The 18,180-nt window shown below is 41.0% G+C and overlaps 1 protein-coding gene across 5 annotated transcripts in view; it reads left to right on the plus strand.

Moving 5' to 3' along the window:
- The window catches only part of KLF7 (Kruppel-like factor 7 (ubiquitous)), a 93,793-nt gene that overhangs the window by 66,948 nt on the left and 8,665 nt on the right, over window positions 1-18,180 (plus strand). For all 5 annotated transcript variants that reach the window (XM_011949854.1, XM_011949852.1, XM_011949851.1 and 2 more), the window contains one exon: window positions 12,304-12,427. In XM_011949854.1, the coding sequence (XP_011805244.1) occupies window positions 12,304-12,427 (124 nt within the window). The remainder of the gene's footprint in view (window positions 1-12,303; window positions 12,428-18,180) is intronic.

Genomic DNA, 18,180 nt, shown 5'->3' on the forward strand with positions numbered 1-18,180 from the left:
GTGAGAAGGGCTTGGACGGGAGCTGGGGAGTGGGGGCTGTCTAGGGATGTTTGAGACTAGAGGGTTATGTAAGAAGTGATGGGTGATAAGGTAGAAAAATAAGTGACATGGCTTTGTGTACATCTTTTCCTGAGTACATAGGCAGTGGTATGTGAAGACCATCTATCCTAGATTATCATGTGTCAAAATAACAAACAAATGAAAATTTTCTTTTGGGGTTACTCTTTTCTTAGACTTTATATTTGGGTAAGGTACATGCTTTAGCTAATGGGGAAATTTAGTCTCTTAAAAAAAATGTTTGATCATCTTGGAAGATAATTATGTAGACATTGATGTTTTAAATCTTCACTGATTTGATATTTGCCTCTAAAAAGTTCTAGAAAACTGGATTAATACCTATTCAACATGAATGGTAGCTGGTCCAGGGAGGGCCCTTCTCTCCATGATCTGGATGTAAATTATCTAATTTGGGCTTTTCTTTTTTTTGAGACATGGGTCTCGCTGTGTCACCCAGGCTAGAGTTCAGTGGTGCAAACACAGCTTCCTGCTTACTGCAGCCTCGGCCTCCCCTGCTCAAGTGATTCTCTCACCTCAGTCTCCCAAGTAGCTGGGACTACAGGCGTGCACCACCATGTCCGGCTAATTTTTAAATTTTTTGTAGAGACAGGGACCTACCACATTGCCTGTGCTGGTCTCAAACTCCTGGGCTCAGGTGATCTGCCTGCTTTGGCCTCCCAAAGTGCTGGGATTACAGGTGTGAGCCACCACATCTGATCTCATTTCGGCTTCTTAAAGATTGATAAAATTGCCTTTATTTTTCTAAGTTTAGAGAAAATTACCATATGAACTATTGATATACTTAAGCTACTTCTCTACCATCTGCATTTATATAGTCAATATCAATTTTCGTTATCATTAGCTTAATTGAAACAAATTTAGGATGCTGAAGCCACTTTATAGCTTCTAAAAGCAGATCTTAGGCGGTTTTTGGATTATCCTTTCTGATGGTTTTTTTTAAATACCATTGATCTATCTCTTTTCATATCTGTCTATCTATATGAAATATATATATCCAAATAATAAATGATTTAGGTGTGTATTTCCAAAATTTTGGTTAGCAAAAAAGAAAAATTTAGTGTATCCAGGAAAGTAAATTAGGCATTGTCAACTAATGTGATACGTACCAATTGGTGACCACCATGGGTCCCTGATCTGATAAGGCCTAGTGTAGTCTCCCTCCCTACTTGTCCTGGCCCTCCATGTCCCTGCATTTTCTGTGGTTCACAGACACACAGTCCTCTTACCTGCCCTCAGGCTTCCCAAAAGCCACCCCAGTAGGGTGTCGTTCAGGCCTACCCTCCCTCAAAGCTGTGTGGTCTCTGATCATCTTTTTCTTACTACCACCCTCCTTGCAAGAAAAATGAATTCCTTGGCTATACTCACTAGGAGTTGTACACCTGAGTCGCCAACCTCTAGAATTGATTGGATTTTTAGCGGAAGTTTCCTTTTCAATGTTGATTTACTTCTACAGGGTGTACTTCTGATTTAGTAGTATCACTTTCAGAGTGGGGCCTTGATATTACCTGTGCTTCGAACATGTTGTTTGGAGTAAAAGTGAATTTTTTTCTCTTCATTCTGAAAATCTTTTAAGGTGATTCAAAAATTAATAGTTTGGGAACAGACACAGTGGCTCATACCTGTAATCCTAGTGCTTTGGGAGACTGAGGTGGGAGGATCACTTCAGGCCAGGAGTTCAAGACCAGCCTGTGCAGCATTGGGAGTCATCGTCTCTACAAAAAAAAAAAAAGTTAGCTAGATGTGGTGGCACCAGAGCCTGTGGTCCCAGCTACTTTGGGAGGCTACTTTGGGAGGCTGAATTCAGGAGTTCAAAGTTGCAGTGAGTTGTGATTGCACTCCTGCACTCTAGTCTGGACAACAGAGTGAGACTCTTCTCTAAGGAAAATAATAACAATAATAATAATAGGTCGGTCATTGTAGTAAGAGTCTGTTCCTGTATATGTCCTTTGCAGTATGATGATCTTTACATTTGAAAGCAGGAAACAAAGGCTGACCAAAGGTGAGTTTGAAATTCATGTTTTTTAATAATCAAATTTCTATTTAATACATCAAATTGAATTGTGAGAACTTGACTTACAGAGTAATACCATTGCTGCTAAATGGAAAAAAAATGTTCTACAAATGAGTTTCAAACGAATTCACATGGTGTAGTTGTCATCTTGAAAGGGAAAGATTAATGTTTTAATACATTTTTCTTCAAATGTAGTATATACCTAGCTTTTAACTTTATTGTAACTGGTAATCACCAAAATATATTTAAATTTCCAAGATGACATTAAGTTTTATTTGGATTTAACTCCAAAAAAGCTGATAAAAATAATTTTTGAAGTTAACCTTGACAAAAAGAATATTGTAAAAAGTAAAATGAAAAAAAGGCAAGCAAATTAAACTTGTGGCTTAAAAAAAAATAAATATAGAATATAGTTTCCCCAAATGATCATGCTTACCTCTTTCAAAACTTGAGAACATACAGCTTCAGGTGTAAGTGTTGTTGAGGTCTAAATTCTTAAGTGAGTTTAAAGTCTTTTGAAAATTATAGTAATATCTAAACAGTTATGGGTTTTTGTTTTGCCTTGTGTCGGGGTGGTGGGGAGCAGTGGTGTTTGTTGGCTAAACCTCACTCAGCCACTCAGCCTACTGGAAACTACTAGAATACTGCATACATTTTTAATTAAATAAAAAATAATTTTATGCCATTCCTTGGCTTGTGAGAAACACAGTACAGTATTTGAAAACACGTGTATTGGAATCACAAATTACACATTGCAAAAGCTCTTTAATTTTCAACAGCTAAATTTATTTCATCATCTGGGTTGGTAACTAATTTTCATGACCAACACAATCTCCAACATTTCAAACAAATTCACTGAGAATCTAACACTTTGTCTCGAAAGAAACATTTTAGAAAAAGTTAACAGTTGTTAAAAATGGCACATGACCCCAAAGGATTTCTTTAATCCTGTGTGTTTCCGTGGCTGTGCTCCACGAGGCAGGTTGGGCTCCAGTTTAAGTCTTAGAGAAAAGCCCTGTGCCCTTGCCCTCGACATACAGGTGACAAAGTTCTCTGTTTCCACATCTCTCACTGGCTTCCTGTGTGTCTGTAAACTCCCTGTTGATATTACCACTATGAATAGCAACTTTAATAACAAACACCGTTAATAACACTTTTTATTCATTTGGGACTTTGTAACTGACCCATCGCTTTCAGGAACTAGGTTCCATCGAATCTTCATGACAATAGGGAAGTGGGATAGTTTTTGTTTTTTTTTTTTAATTCTTTCCCCACACAGTTAAGAGCCATAAGTCCCCAAAGAAGTTATTAAATACCTTTACAAGGCCACACTGCTGTTATATGGCAGAGCCAGAACTAGCATAATCTAATTTTTGATGCTGAGTTCCTTTTATTTCCCCACTACAGCAGTGGTTCTTGAGGTGTGGTTTCTGAAACAGCAGCATCAGCATCATCTGGGAATTCGTTAGAAAGCAGATTCGTGGGCCCTCCCCTCGTGAATCAGACCTACTGAATCGGAACCTCTCAGGGTGGGGTTCACTAACCTGTGTTTTAAAACAAGCCCTTTAGGGAATTCTAATAAATTTGAAAACCACTGTGCTGGAGGACTGCTTATGGAAAGTGAGATGGATATAGGGGATGAGAACAATTTAAAGAGAAAAATTATTTTGTGTTTCTTAATGGCACTTTTATGGGTCCTGTATAAAATAAGAGTATTATCTGAGCATCTACTGTGTATAAAGTTTGTGCTAGCCACTGTGGATAAAGTGGAGAACAAGTCAAATGCGGCTCCTGCCCTCACAAAATTTACATCCTAGCCAGAGACTCCAAACATTCTATTAAGTTTATTATGCAAACATTCTATTAAGTTTGGGGGTGGGGTGGGGATCAGAGAAGGCTTCTTTGAGCCTTTTGGTTTAATGACTGTTTCTTAAAAGCACCAAGCTGCTTCTGCTCCCAGGGCCTTGGTACGTGCTGCTTTTTAAACCTACAATGCTTTCTTCTCCCTGCACCTGGTTAACTCCTTCTCCTTCATATCTCGGCTTAAATGTCACTTCTTCAGATTCCTGAACCCATGCATAGAGATGCTAAAAGCAGATTCTGATACAGAAGGTCTGAGATGGGAACTCGGAATCTGCATTTTTAATAAGTGCCTCAGGTGATCGTGATGCAGCAACAGGGAGGAGATCCCTCGAAACAGAAGGGCTGCTGTTGCATTTGGTGAGGCATTCAGGGTCTTGCACACAGCAAGGTTGATAGTAATAAGAATAAAAGTCAGGGGTGGAGAGGAGAGATTCCACAAAGGTGGAGTACTTGGACGTGTTTACTGAGCCCTTCCTCCCCTAGCTTTCTCACAGTTAAAAATAACTCTAAGATTTTTGAGCCTGGGAGAATGCTTCTACCATGGGTTGGAATGTAGAAATGGGAACACTGGGATTCTAGGCTGTGGGCTGGACGTGGAGAAGAATACAGGAAGGATGAGCTTTGAAGTTTGAGTCTATGGGGTTTCTACATAGAAAGTATATTTTAAACCAGTGCTGTCCAAAATAGAAATACATGCAAGCCACATACGTAACTGTAAATCTTCCAGTAATCTCACTTTTTAAAACATTAAATAAAAGGTAAAATTAATTTTAATATGTTTTACCTAAATTAATATATCTAAAATATAATCATTCCGCAGAAAATAAATATTTAAACAGTTATTAGTGAGAAATATTTTACATTCTTTTTTAATAGTAATTCTTTGAGATCCAGTGTGTATTGTATGTTTCCAGGGTGTCTCGTGCTAAATTTTCAGTGGTGAAAGTTAAATGCAGTTCTACCAAAATAACAGTGTGAAATGTTTTTACACTGCTTCCATTTTTTAATCTTAATTTTAATTTTAATTAATTAAGGTTAAATTAAAAGTTCAGCTTTTTAGTTACCTCAGCAGTTTCAAGCGCTTGTTGCCATGTGTGGCTAGTGGCTACTATATTGGACACAAATACAATTGTGAACATTTGCAGGATTCAGTCAAAATCTTTCCTAACCTCTCTCCGTCTTCTGAAGTAGGAGCTGTACCTCGTTGAGGATGTGGTTTAAATTTTGGATTGCAGATTTTTGAATAAACATTTTAAGATAGTGAGGAGTAAACCTAACCCAGGCCCAGTTACTGGTTTTTAGTTGTTCTAAGAGTAAAAACAGGCCGGGCATAGTGGCTCACGCCTATAATCCCAGCACTTTGGGAGGCCGAGGCAGGTGATCACGAGGTCATGAGATCGAGACCATCCTGGTTAACACGGTGAAACCCCATCTCTACTAAAAATACAAAAAAATTAGCCAGGCGTGGTGGCAGGCACCTCTAGTCCCAGCTACTCGGGAGGCTGAGGCAGGAGAATGACGGGAACCCGGGAGGCGGAGCTTGCAGTGAGCTGAGATCGCGCCACTGCACTCCAGCCTGGGCGACAGAGGCGGAGACTCCGTCTCAAAAAAAAAAGAGTAAAAACAAATAGGGCAAATGTTTGCATGCTCTGTAAAGTGACTGGTGCACTGTGTAAACTCAGGTACTTGGACCCGACCTTTGGGTAAGGAAGTAATGGATGAATGAAAAAGCCACATGGATCATCAATGAGCGTACTTTTTGTTTTATGTTGTAGCTATTATAAATGTTTTGGGAATTCTAGAAAAGAAAGTCCTTGTTTTATTTTCCATCAATCAGATACGCAAAAAACCTTGAAAAAAAATATTTAAGATCCAGCTGGAATCTAAGAGGGGCTCTGAGACAATTTTCCAAAGCAGATTCAGTGACTTAGCATGGGTATTTTTTAGTTGCAGCAGCTACACCTTGAGAAGACATTGACAAGCTATGGAGTGAAGTTTACCGGTTACTCTGTTTGCAGTGCCAAGAAAGCTTAGTGACACTTTCTCTACAATGTCTTTATTCTCCAGCTTGCTTAAATTCTCTAGTGCGACTGAGTGTGATGTGAAAGCAATTGATGGGTCTTTGCTGATTTCTTCTAGATGTACTAGGCAGCAATATAAACCCACTGCAAAGTATTCCTCCTTTCCGGTTTTCTTTTCCATTTCCTGATCTGCAGAGTTTCCGGATTCTTAATCCAAGTCCTCAAGAGACTAGGACCTTGATATACCTAAATGTCTAGAACCACATTAAAAAAATAAATAAATAAAAGGAAACAGGTAAAATTAGTCTTAACAGAAATCTAGGCATGTCAAAATCCTAATCTCTTTAGAACTTGGATTAAGAATTTGAAATTGTGTAGATGAGGAAATGAACGCAGAAAATTTGTATTAGTGAGTTTATTTTCAACAGATTTTAAACCTTGAGTGCAAGATTCTGCCATGTGTTCATATTTTATGCTATACTCTCTATCTTAAAGGCAAATTTATAGCACAGTACGTTTGACATATCACTTACGCTGTCTCAAATACATCTTCAGAGATAAACATTACAAATGAGTTTCATAAAATGACGCACTTTGCTTCCCAGAGGGGATATTGCTCAGGAGACTAGGTTCCTATGTGTGAGATGAGGTTATAGGAAGTTTTCAGGATCCTCATCTTTTAGGCTGTGGAAGATTGGGAAGAAGTAGAAGTGATATTTTTGATGGTAAAGGAAAACTTACCACATTTTAGTCCTTGTCAAAGAAGGATGTCAGATTTAAGCAACCAAGCAAACATTTCCACTCTTAAACCATTGAATATCTACAAAGTAAGGGATTGGAAATCACATAGGCTGTTCTGCCCCTCTAGGTGTACTCAGGTTTTTGTTGCAAAGCAGGATGCTTTGTTAAATTCACTTAATGTATTGGATAGGATTGAGCCAAGCACTGCTTTAGCGCTGTTGGTATCACAGTGAACAAAATGGATGTCTGCATGAAGCTTATGCTCTGGTGGGGGAAACAGACTATAAAACACTCAAACAATATGCAATTTCGTTTCAACGTAATTAAGTGCTATGGAGAAAGTGACAGAATCTGTTGTTTGACAGAGGATAGTGAAGGAAGTTCTCTAAGAGGAGGAGACATTCAGGCAGAGACCTGAATGAAGTGAGGGAGCAAGTATTCCAGGTAGAGCAAGGAGCCAGTGCAAAGGCCTCAAGGTGGGAGCCTGCAGGCAGGGCAGCAATGTGGTGAATCGGGGAGGGGAGCATAGGAGATGATATTGGAGAGGTAGCCAGGAGCCAGATCATGTAGGCTGTACTGTATAGCCTTGCCTGGCTTCTGACTTTTTTTCTGAGAACGATAGAAAGCCATTGGACCATTTACACTTTAATTTCATCTTAACCTTTTTTGGGTGAATGTCTTTGGCAGTCTGACAAAACCTGTGGAACCCTTTGCAGAATACTGTTTTTAAATGCATAAAATCCAGTGGATGTCAAAGAGACCATTTATATGGAAATATATAGACTAAGGCCCCCTGTAAGAGTCACTCATGCTCTGATTTACATTTTCAAAGGATTGCTTTGACTACTATAAGTTGAATAGACTGTAGGAGCCATGAATGGAAGCCCTAAGACCAGTGAGATGGTGGGGCTGAGAGCAAAGCTATTTTTATTTATTGTACAGGGCAGTGGCCAAAAGTAGGGTTGTGCAACACAGTCTTTTTGAAGGCAAGAAGAAATATGTATGACTTCTATTTATATTTGTTTTAATTGGTCTATTGAATATATATTTTATAATATCCTAATAGGACATTAGTACATCTGTATGATTCATGACTAAGCCTACATATATCATCGATGCATGCTCAAAAAGGATTTATGGCAGTGTTTTTTGATCAGTCAATTCTGATGATCACGATATAGGGAGAGTGACCCTGTAAGAAACTAACAAAATGCCACACTGGTTTAGACCACATTTCATTTCAGATGAATTTTGTGGGAGAACGCAAGTTCTTGACATGATTTAACCTCTCTAAATGTCAGTTCTGTTTCTCAAGCACCCTTACCGCCCCTTACGAGCCCTCATCTGGCTATAAGTCTGTTTTTACCTGATGAGACTTACTCTCACCTCTGAGGTGGCATGTACTCCCCCAGGGAAACAAGTATCCTAGAGTTGTTGCATCCTAGGGTTTTTGCCCGACAGGGAAAGTGGTTCTTGATATTCACCCTGACATTTAGGAGGTCCTGAGGGTGTCCTCTGCCTCCAGCATTGTGAGCTGTGGGAGGTGTCTTTGCCTTCACTCACATGCCCTTCCTGTACTGGAGTCCTGGGTTTTTAAGTCTCTCTTCTATCTCTCTGTCTCACATAGACCACTCTTGGGCATTTTTGTTCACTCTAGAGGTGCAGTGAGCTGAACAGTGTGCCTCATTCCAAGTGTGATACAGCATAGTGTTGTGCAAGGCCATGACAGTTTCTGTTTTATACCCAGGAGAAGTATCTGGAGTCGAGGAAGAAGTATCTGGAGTAGAGGCAAGTGAAAGAAGGGAGAGTAAAATAGAAGAGCTGATCTTGCATGAAACCTGCTCCAGTACCACTGACGTGCAGTTTTCCTCTCTCTCGTAAAGCCTCTCTTTTTTCCTTTTGTAAAGAAAGAAATTCAGCCTTTGATGAAATGAGTAGAAATCTTCAGGTAGGCTTTTAAGGATGAAAACAAATGTATCATGGCTAGAGATATGTCCACCCCCCAAGATCAAGCTGTGGCTGTTGGTGTTCAGGGAGATGCAGTCTTGGCCATGCTGAAAATATTAACAGAAGAATTTCCCTGACCTGCCTTTCCAGTAGGAATTGGTTTATAGAGGTGGGTATAAAACCTGGAAACAAGACCAGTCTAACTCCACAATTCCTGTGCCCTAAATATAAAGTCATATTCCCAATTCTTTGTATTTTTTCTGCTTCTCTGATTTCTGAGTTCTGCCTTCAGGCACTGCTCCTTCATTGGGCATTCTTGATTATTTTGAAATTTTTTTTTTTTTTTTTTTGAGGCGGAGTCTCGCTCTGTCGCCCGGACTGGAGTGCAGTGGCCAGATCTCAGCTCACTGCAAGCTCCGCCTCCTGGGTTTACGCCATTCTCCTGCCTCAGCCTCCCGAGTAGCTGGGACTACAGGCGCCCGCCACCTCGCCCGGCTAGTTTTTCTATTTTTAGTAGAGACGGGGTTTCACCGTGTTAGCCAGGATGGTCTCGATCTCCTGACCTCGTGATCCGCCCGTCTCAGCCTCCCAAAGTGCTGGGATTACAGGCTTGAGCCACCGCGCCCGGCGAAATTTTTTATTAGTATTTGCAGGAATGGCAACTTGTCAGTAAACTAGCCAGATGGTGGGAAAATAGCTTGATAAATCACTATAATAGTAACATGGCTAAAATATCAGGGCGCAAAGGAGCCTGTCCTCAGTATTATTCTGAGTAGTGTTTGCCGCAAGCAGGAAACAATGTCAGGTGATAAGATTCAGAGCTAAGTCAAGCTATCTGCAGTTTCTCAATAGTGGACACAGCCACCAGGATGCTGAAATAGCTCCTGGGTTGGAGAGTTGGTTTGTACTGGGAAGTAACTAAGAGTCTAATCATTTTCTGGAAAATAATTACATCTTTGATATTATTTGTCAAAATGAAACTAGTTAAAGGAATTCAGCAAGGGGAAAAGCAAACGGTTGAAATGGGAAAAAACACCCAAAGACATGCACTTCAGTCTTCTTCATTGTATCTGCCCTTCCTGTGTCCTTCAGAATGTGGTTGCCTGTGATAGACAAGTCAGTTCGATTATGGGATTGATTCTGGGGATTAGGTGTCTCTGGTTGTTGCTGTAGAATTTCATGGAGGTTCCTAGGTGCCTTATTGCATTTGGGGTGTATTTGGTCCCCAAGGTTCCAGGAACCTCCAATTTTAATTACATTTGAAGGCCTTCATGGGCGGGGGGGGGCACTTTGAATTTCCAAAGTGTTAGATGCCTCATTCTCCTTTTGTTGTTTGTGCCAGATTTCCCCTTGAGATAACAGAGCCTAGTGGGTGATCAGCAGCGTTAAATGCATGATGCAAACATGTCTGTCCTGCAGGGTACTGGGATCTCGTACTTCCCCTTCTGTGTCCTACTCATTCAGAGCAGTCTTAAAGAACACTCCCTGTTTTGGATTCATTCTCCATCAATATAATGAGAAAATACTTAAAAGACTCTCTGTTTCTAATATTTCAGGTACCCAGAATGTCTCCAGACTGGGCTTTCTGGAGCCATGAGCTCTGAAGGCCTTTATTGACAGCAATTTCAGGCTTGTCTTCCTAATAACCTCTGTGAACACAGGCGGAGGAAAGGGAGTTGAGACAGGAACTGAGTACTGACTGCATGCAAGGCTGAACAAACGTTTCTAACACACAACTGATTGAAACCTCGCTATAAACATGAGTTTATTAATAAGCTCACCCTCGTTTAACAGACAAATATACTGAGTCCTAGAGTCTAGAACGAACGCAGCAAGATCCCAAGTATGCTGATTCCAAAGTTTATGTGGCACCTCCACTTGGCTACCTTTTCTTCAGCTAGCACATCTTTTCTAAACTTTTGGCTTAAAGGAGCCAGAAGGTGAACTTTTAACACTGCTCAGTGATTCGTCCTCTTTTTTTGCTGTTTCCGCAACTGAATGGATTTCCTCCTGTGCCTCCAGCCCTCCTTCATGTCCTCTTGGTTCCCTTTAAAAGAAATGCCTGTGTTTCTCGTTCCTCTTCTCTGTGGGTCTGACAGAGCAGTGGCTCACTAGGGCACCAATTTAATGAAATAAAATTTTCAAGCATGTTTGGTTTGATTCTAGGTGATACAAATAAAGAATTGTGAATGCTTTGTAGTCAGGTTTAAAGGGAAGGGGAAAGGTGGAAAGAAGAAAGTAGGTCAAGTATAGTACCTGGGTAATGTCTCCTTCAGGGCTGCCTAGTAAAGATTTAGCTTTTAAAACTGGGGAAATAATGGGACGCCATAGTACTTTGGCACCTAGGTATCCTGAAATTTTGAGTTTGGCAGTTTTTCATGTTTATTAGTTATATGACTCTTACATATGCCAGACGTTGTTCTAATTAATATATAATATGCATGTGTGTTGATTTATCTTCTCTAAACCCTTTGAGGTACCTATTATTATTATCTCTAAGAAAACAGAGACACACAGAGGTTTATTAACCTGCCCAAGGTCAGACAATTAAGGATAGAACTAGAAGCTGAGCCCAGGAAGTTTGGCTTCAAAGCTGTTAACCACGTACTAACTTGCCTCTCAGTGACAGGGCTCAGTAACTCAGCTTCATGATTTCACAGGTTTCCAAAGATCATTTTTCTTTTTAATTAGAACCAGTTTACCCTACAGTTGGAATGGTAAATATTTGTCATGTTTGGTGACAGATGTGATGAGTTAAAAAAAGGTCTAAGGCAAAGTCATGTACTTTCTCTTACATATCCTTCCATCTGTATTTACTGTGTGAAAAGGTCACTTGAGCACAAGTGTTTGAATTTCATGCTTATAAGCAGCTTCCCCGTGGCTAAAACCTTGCTCTCCAAATTGATTTTTAAAATATTTTACAATAATATATATTATTCTCTAATAAGAACACTCTGCAGTTGTTAAGCTATGAGTTTCCTAACTCAGACTTTTGTGATAGTATTTTCCATAAATGCCAGGGATTGTCAAGTGATTTTTGTTTTACTCTCAAATTGTAGACCTTTCTCCTCATTGTCCATCCATCACATTTACTGGAAGGAACAGTGGCTCTGGGAGACCTAAGCTGTTTGCCTTGTCAGTCAGCTACCTGGCTGCAGCTTGTGGTAGGAGGGAAGGGGAGGGAGAAGACTAAAAAGCCTGAAATGGCAAATGACTGTAGGTTCTGGAGAAAAATAGAATTAGAAGCATTTGTGGTTCAGATGAAAATAGCACATTTCCTTTCTGCCTGGACTGTGGGGGTGAAAGTGCTCCGGGGAATAGAAAATAAATAAAAATTGATCCTTCACCAGTCAAAGGAAATGCTCTGACTCTGGGAACTGAAATGACAGCTCCAGATTTGAGGATCTGGTGAAACCACTTTTGAAGGTTAACAAAAAAGAAAACAAAAAACAAGACACCAGGAGACTTGGGAAAAAAACAGAAAAACCAAAAAACTGTGGTATACTGTGTTAGGAAATCTAGTCTTTCAGGAATGATTTAAACAGCCCTTTCCCAGGCCTGACCAGCAGGCAGCACAGGCTGGTTGGGTGTAATCCCTTTTGTTCCTGCTGCTGACCATGGTCCTTCCATCTCTGCTTGCAGGTGAGAAGCCTTACAAGTGCTCATGGGAGGGATGCGAGTGGCGTTTTGCACGAAGCGATGAGCTCACGAGGCACTACAGGAAACACACAGGTGCAAAGCCCTTCAAATGCAACCACTGCGACAGGTAAAGAGAAGTAGAAGCTGATGGGCTAGGGAGGGGACATGGGGAAGTGGGTTGGAGGGTGAGCTGCACCCATGTGCTTGGAGTTATCACAGGTCTGACTCACAGACATTTGGACCTGGTAATGCCTTTTACTCCTCCATGGGAGGACCATGAGAAGAGGGGGTACCCTCTTGCATGAAATCAAGAGGTGGTGTGAATTCTTGGTTCAGTTACACAAGCATTTACTGAACACTAGCTTTAAGCCGGAAATGGTGTTAGTCAGTGGGTATCAACAAGATGTGACAGATAACTTCAGTATAATATGAAAAGTAGTGAGACAGAGAATGGTCACCTGTAGAGACTTCTGATCTCTGTATCAACCTCAATACCACTTTCCCTCATCTATAGTAATAAGAAAGAGTAGAAAGCTTGTTTAATGGAAGGAAGGTTAGGGTTCCTATCACTGTAAGACTTTTCTCTGAACCATTATTGGAAACGAATTGTACTGAAGAGAGTTCCCATTCTTTGGGGCCCAGATCATTCTTTCTTCCTTGAAAATAGGTACAAGGGTTCAAAAAATGACGAGGCTTTGAGAACTTCTCCTGTAATTCAATTTTAAGCCTTCTGCATTTGATAGTAGAAGAAAGAGCGCGTAGCAACAGATACTACCCAAGTAATAGTATCTGACAGCCCTGGCATTATCAACCAATAAACCCCAAAATGGAGACTCTGCAGGCCAAGGTGAAGGCAGGATTAGGTTTAGACATAATCAAATAATGGGCTTGCATCTGAGCGTGTTATCCTTCTAATCCTATTTCTGTGTTTAAAAGGAAGCTTAAGAAAATTAACCATCTTTTTAATGCAATACTAAAGGTCTCCGTTATGATGAGAAAAATGCTTCTAATACGATAAAAGCCCCTGAAAGCCTCAGGGTTCCCCAGCTTGCAGGATGGCAGCAGGGGCCTGGCTTTTCTTGGGAGGAAATGCGATCGCTTTTGCATCCTGCCTTCCCCAGTCCCTGTGTCCCACACCTCCCCCTCACCAGGCCTTCCTCTGTAGTAGTGTTTGTTTGGTGAATAGGGAAGGGGTGTCCAGACTGGTCACGCTGGCTTAGTGCTCCCTTAGGATGCTTATAAAGGAGCAGTTGTGTTTTTCTTCCTTTTTTTTTTTTTTTTTCCTTCTTCCTGGGAAGCTATTTTCCTCTTATCTTCATTCTGTAAGTACTAAATAAAGACCCCATGCCTCCTGGAGCCCAGAGATAACCTCCCACCCCAGGGCTGAGGAAGTGTACTCCATGCAGTTATTGTCTCCCATTCCCTTGGAACTCTGTTCTGCTACCCAAGAATACAAGTCATTGTTTCATTTCCATCCATTACCTAGAAGTCCTCCTGTATTTAGATGAATCAGCAGCTGTCTTCTACACAGTATGCTCCAGCAGAGTTTCTCCTTATTCCCCATCTTCCTTCTATTTCCGTCTCAAGTTTCTCTGCTTTGTGCCTCTCTCACTCTGGCTAATAAAGAAGCCCTGCAGATGGTGACTGTCTGTCCATAGTCTTTTGAAGGAGAGTGTTCTGTTATATCAACTGGGACCAAGATGAATGCTTTGTGAGTGGTCAGAGTGTGAGTGGTCAGAGTGTGATGGTAGCATGTACACACAAGTTGCCCAGCTCTGAAGGGTGTGGAGGCTGTTACTTGGAGATTGTGAGCATTATGGGTTGCCATAATTCTTGGATGTGGACAAAGAGTTCTTATGGGGAAATTGCCAAAGTTCGTATTCCACTCTTCAAATCAACTGACTTATTGAGACATTTACAACCTTTCAGCAACTGATATATTTGGATTTAATCCGGTCTTTTGTATGATTTACGTGGAGAAATATTCCAAACCGATTGGTTATTTCATTGAAAGAGATATCAGAGTTGGGTGATTTCGTTAGTCTTTTGCTTTGTTTTCTTCATCAAAATCACTACAGTTTCTGGAGCTAGAAATTTGCTGAGCAGATGGTACAAATTCTGCGACATGGTATTTGTGGGAGATTGAGTAGATCAGCGTCCTGTGACACAGGCCGATAGTGCATTTTTGACAACATCAGAAATGAGAGTTTGTATTCTCATTAGTGTCTCATGACAGGCAGCACCTTGGCGTTTCAGTTGCGGTGACTGTGCTAAGAATAGCCAGGTCTGGGAGACGACAAGGGGAATTGGAGTGGTCCCAAAGCAGATGAAAGGAAAGCCTGGAGTGACCGGGAGTTGGCATTCCTTAGAAGATGTTTACCTTCAGAAACAGAGGGCATCTGTAGCCCTTGGCAGGACATGGCATCCTATTGGTACCGCAGTATATATGAGCGCACCGCCTCTTATCTCTTAAAATTTGAACAAGCACACTGCCCTATTTAGAAGCTAAATAGGGTTTAGACTTCCTTTCCTTAAGCATGTACCAAATCTAACGTATGCTTTTATTTTGCCTATAGGGTAGTTTTAAAAAATTCATGACGTTTTTGGTTTGGTGTGTGTGTGTGTGTGTTTTTTTTTTTTTTTGGCCAACATTTAAAATCGTTAAATGTCACACAAAAAAGTTTGTATTTCTTGCTTTGTCTGGAAAAATCAGATCTGGCCACAGTGGGCTCACATTCCCATGTGGCTGTAATTGGCTGGAGCTGAAGAGCAGTCATTACCCATTTGCCATAGCCCATGTGATGACTATTTTTCCACTGTTCGAACCACTCCCTGTGGCTCCACAACTCAAAGGCAAGCCATCGGTTGCCAAGTATTGTCCCGCTTTCTGTTGTTTCTTCTTACAAGAAGAGCTTTACTTCTTTGTATCCGTGCCTTATTAGAAGTGGAAGCAGATAGCCCAAGAGTGCTATGTTTCTTACAGTTGACCCACGACACTTACTTTATCTACCCGGCCTTACAGACATTGGGTTTTGTGACTTCTGGCTTCAGGTTTGGGTTAGGAAAGAAAGCACAGCAGTAGTGTCATTTCTTCACCATCTGACTGGACAGTGCAGCCCCCCTGAGTGACCAGTGGCTAGGGGGATAAGTGGTTTTTCAGCCCACAGAGTTGGAGGCTGCCGATGGTGGTAAACAGGGCTCAGTTTCCATCAGTGGTAACATGCAGGCCCTCATTCTATCGACTGACTCAATGCAGTTATAATCCAGGGAGAACGCTACTAGCGTAGTACATTCCAGATCTTGGGCAGTTTAGAGGGTGCATTTTGATCTTTATGTCAGCCCACTTATAAGTGGTAAGAAATACCAGCCCATATCTTAGCCCCTTGGTCACCTAGGAGACTGCTGTTGACTTAATCCCTATGTGACTTTAGTTTGCCTTTTTCCTTTTTTTTGTTTTTTTTTTTTTTCATTTGAGACAGAGTCTCGCTTTGTCACCTAGGCTGGAGTGCAGTGGTGCGATCTCGGCTCACTGCAGCCTCTGCCTCCAGGGTTCAAGCAATTCTCCTGCCTCAGCCTCCCGAGAAGCTGGGATTACAGGTACCCGCCAGCACGCCTGGCTCATTTTGTATTTTTAGTAGAGACAGAGTTTTGCCGTGTTGGTCATGCTGGTCTTGAACTCCTGACCTCAGGTGATCCACCCATCTCAACCTCCCAAAGTGCTAGGATTACAGGTGCGAGCCACCACACCCAGCCTAGTGTGCCTTTTTCATAAACAAGAGAAGTGACTGTGGGGTTGACTAGTTCTCCATTATGCACGAATTTCAATCATTAAGGACCTTCTTATTTAAGGTTACTTGGCTGCTGTAAAGTTATGAATATTCTCTAGGGATATATTACCCTTAAAACTATTTGATTCTGTACTTCTACATGCCAAGTTTATCTTTTACCTTTTACTATTCCTATGTGGAATTCAGTAAGTATAAATTAATAAGTATAAATTAATCATGACTAAGTACCTTACTGGGGTATTGAATTTAAATAAAAACCTCAGTAGTAAGGGACCTGGTCTAATCCTAAGCATCATACATTTTTTGGGAATTTGAACAAATAATGATGCTCATTTGATTCAGTAGAGGTGCAGTTACATTTCCTACCATGTTAAAGATTTGGTTTTCTTTTTTCCACTTTTTTTCCCCTGAATTTGAAGGATAAAGGGAGATGTTTATACATATATTGTGAAATACCCAGTAATTGGTAAAGGCAGAAACAAAGCTGAGCACATACATTACTGAATGGTTCTTTCAAATAAAGCTCTGTATTAAGAATACTAATTTCCCGAGCGTTCCCAGGATATAGAAAGGAAAGGAAAGGCGTTTCCCACGGCCAGGCCCTGTCTTCACTCCTTACCATCTCAAATCCCTGCATTTCTCTTGGACAGGCAGGCTTCTGGGTGTCTGTGTTGTTGCTTCTCACAGGTACGTCCTCCTCAGGCCTGACCAGCTTAACCTCAGGATTAATTTTCTAGTTGCTGCCTTGACCACTTGCCACAAATTTAGTATCAGGTTTATTTACTTTTCAAGTTTATGATCTTACATTTCTGTAGGTTAGAAACTTCTAGGTTAGAAGTCCAACAAAGGTCTCACTGGGCTAAACTCAAGATTTTGGTAGAGCTGCATTTTTTTCTGGAGGCTCTAGAGGAGTATCCATTTCCTTTCCTTTTCCAACTTCTAGAAGCTGCCCACATTCCTTGGCTCATGATGCCATTCCTCCATCATTAAAGCTATTGAGTCCTTCTCGTGCTGACATCTCTCTGGTTCTCTCTTTCAATTCCTTCTCCCACTTTTAAGAACCCTTGTGACAGTATTGAGCCCACCCAGACAGTCCAGAATAATCTCCCTGTTTAATGTCAGCTGATTGATAAATTAATTCCGTTCACAGCTTTAATTCTTTATCATGTAACCACACATAGTCCCAGTGTCTGGGCATGAAGTGTAGACATTTTGGAGGGAGCATCATTCTGCCTACCAGAAGCTCCTTAAATTGACAGCCCAGTCCTCTCTTCTTCTTAATGTGGTTAAGCAGATGTGACTGAGAGTGTGGGCTCTAGCGTCAGAATACCTGTGTTCAAATCCTCTTTCTGATGAATATTTCATCTGGTAGTGGGAATAAGAATGGTACCTTCTTTATAGGGATCTTATAAGGATGTTACATTTAAAAAAGAAATACCTACAAACAGAATGTCCCAACTTGGATCTTCTTTCTCCAGGTTGTTGGGATAAAAGAAGGAGGGAAAGAGAGAAAAAGAAGGAAGAAGGAAGGCAGGGAGGAAGAGCGGGAGGGAGGGAAAGAGAACAGACAGTGGGCAATACTGAGTTGTACCCTCGGGACAAGACAGAATTATGCCAGTTAGATGCTAAATTCCCTGCAGGCTATATTGATTTTCCTGTGTACCAGTGACACAGAGTACTAGTTTTTAAAGAAAACTTAGTGACACTCTTTTATAGCAAACCAAACCCCCTTTAGAGGCATCTCTAAGGGATTATCTAAATACCTTCCTCATACAAAGTCAGGGCTGGAAGTACGTGGGTATAATTGGAATTGTTATTATGCAGCATGTTACTGGATTAGATTGTTTTGTGTTGTACTTTTCCCATTTTTATGTGGTTTTCGTTTTACCCTTGTCCCATTTCACCTCATTCCCTTGGAGTTCTATCCTACACATGTACCTATTTAAGGAATGGACACAAACAAGGGGTGTGGAGATTGTTGCGGTCAAGGGAAAGGGTGGATATTTTTTGTTTGTTTTAAGAATGAACAAACATAGGGAAATCCTGCCCTGAACAGGAAACCCTGCTAACCTGAACAGTGTAGCTTGCTAAC

The sequence above is a fragment of the Colobus angolensis genome, unplaced genomic scaffold, assembly GCF_000951035.1.
Source record: "Colobus angolensis palliatus isolate OR3802 unplaced genomic scaffold, Cang.pa_1.0 Scaffold30, whole genome shotgun sequence".
Lineage (NCBI taxonomy): Eukaryota > Metazoa > Chordata > Mammalia > Primates > Cercopithecidae > Colobus > Colobus angolensis.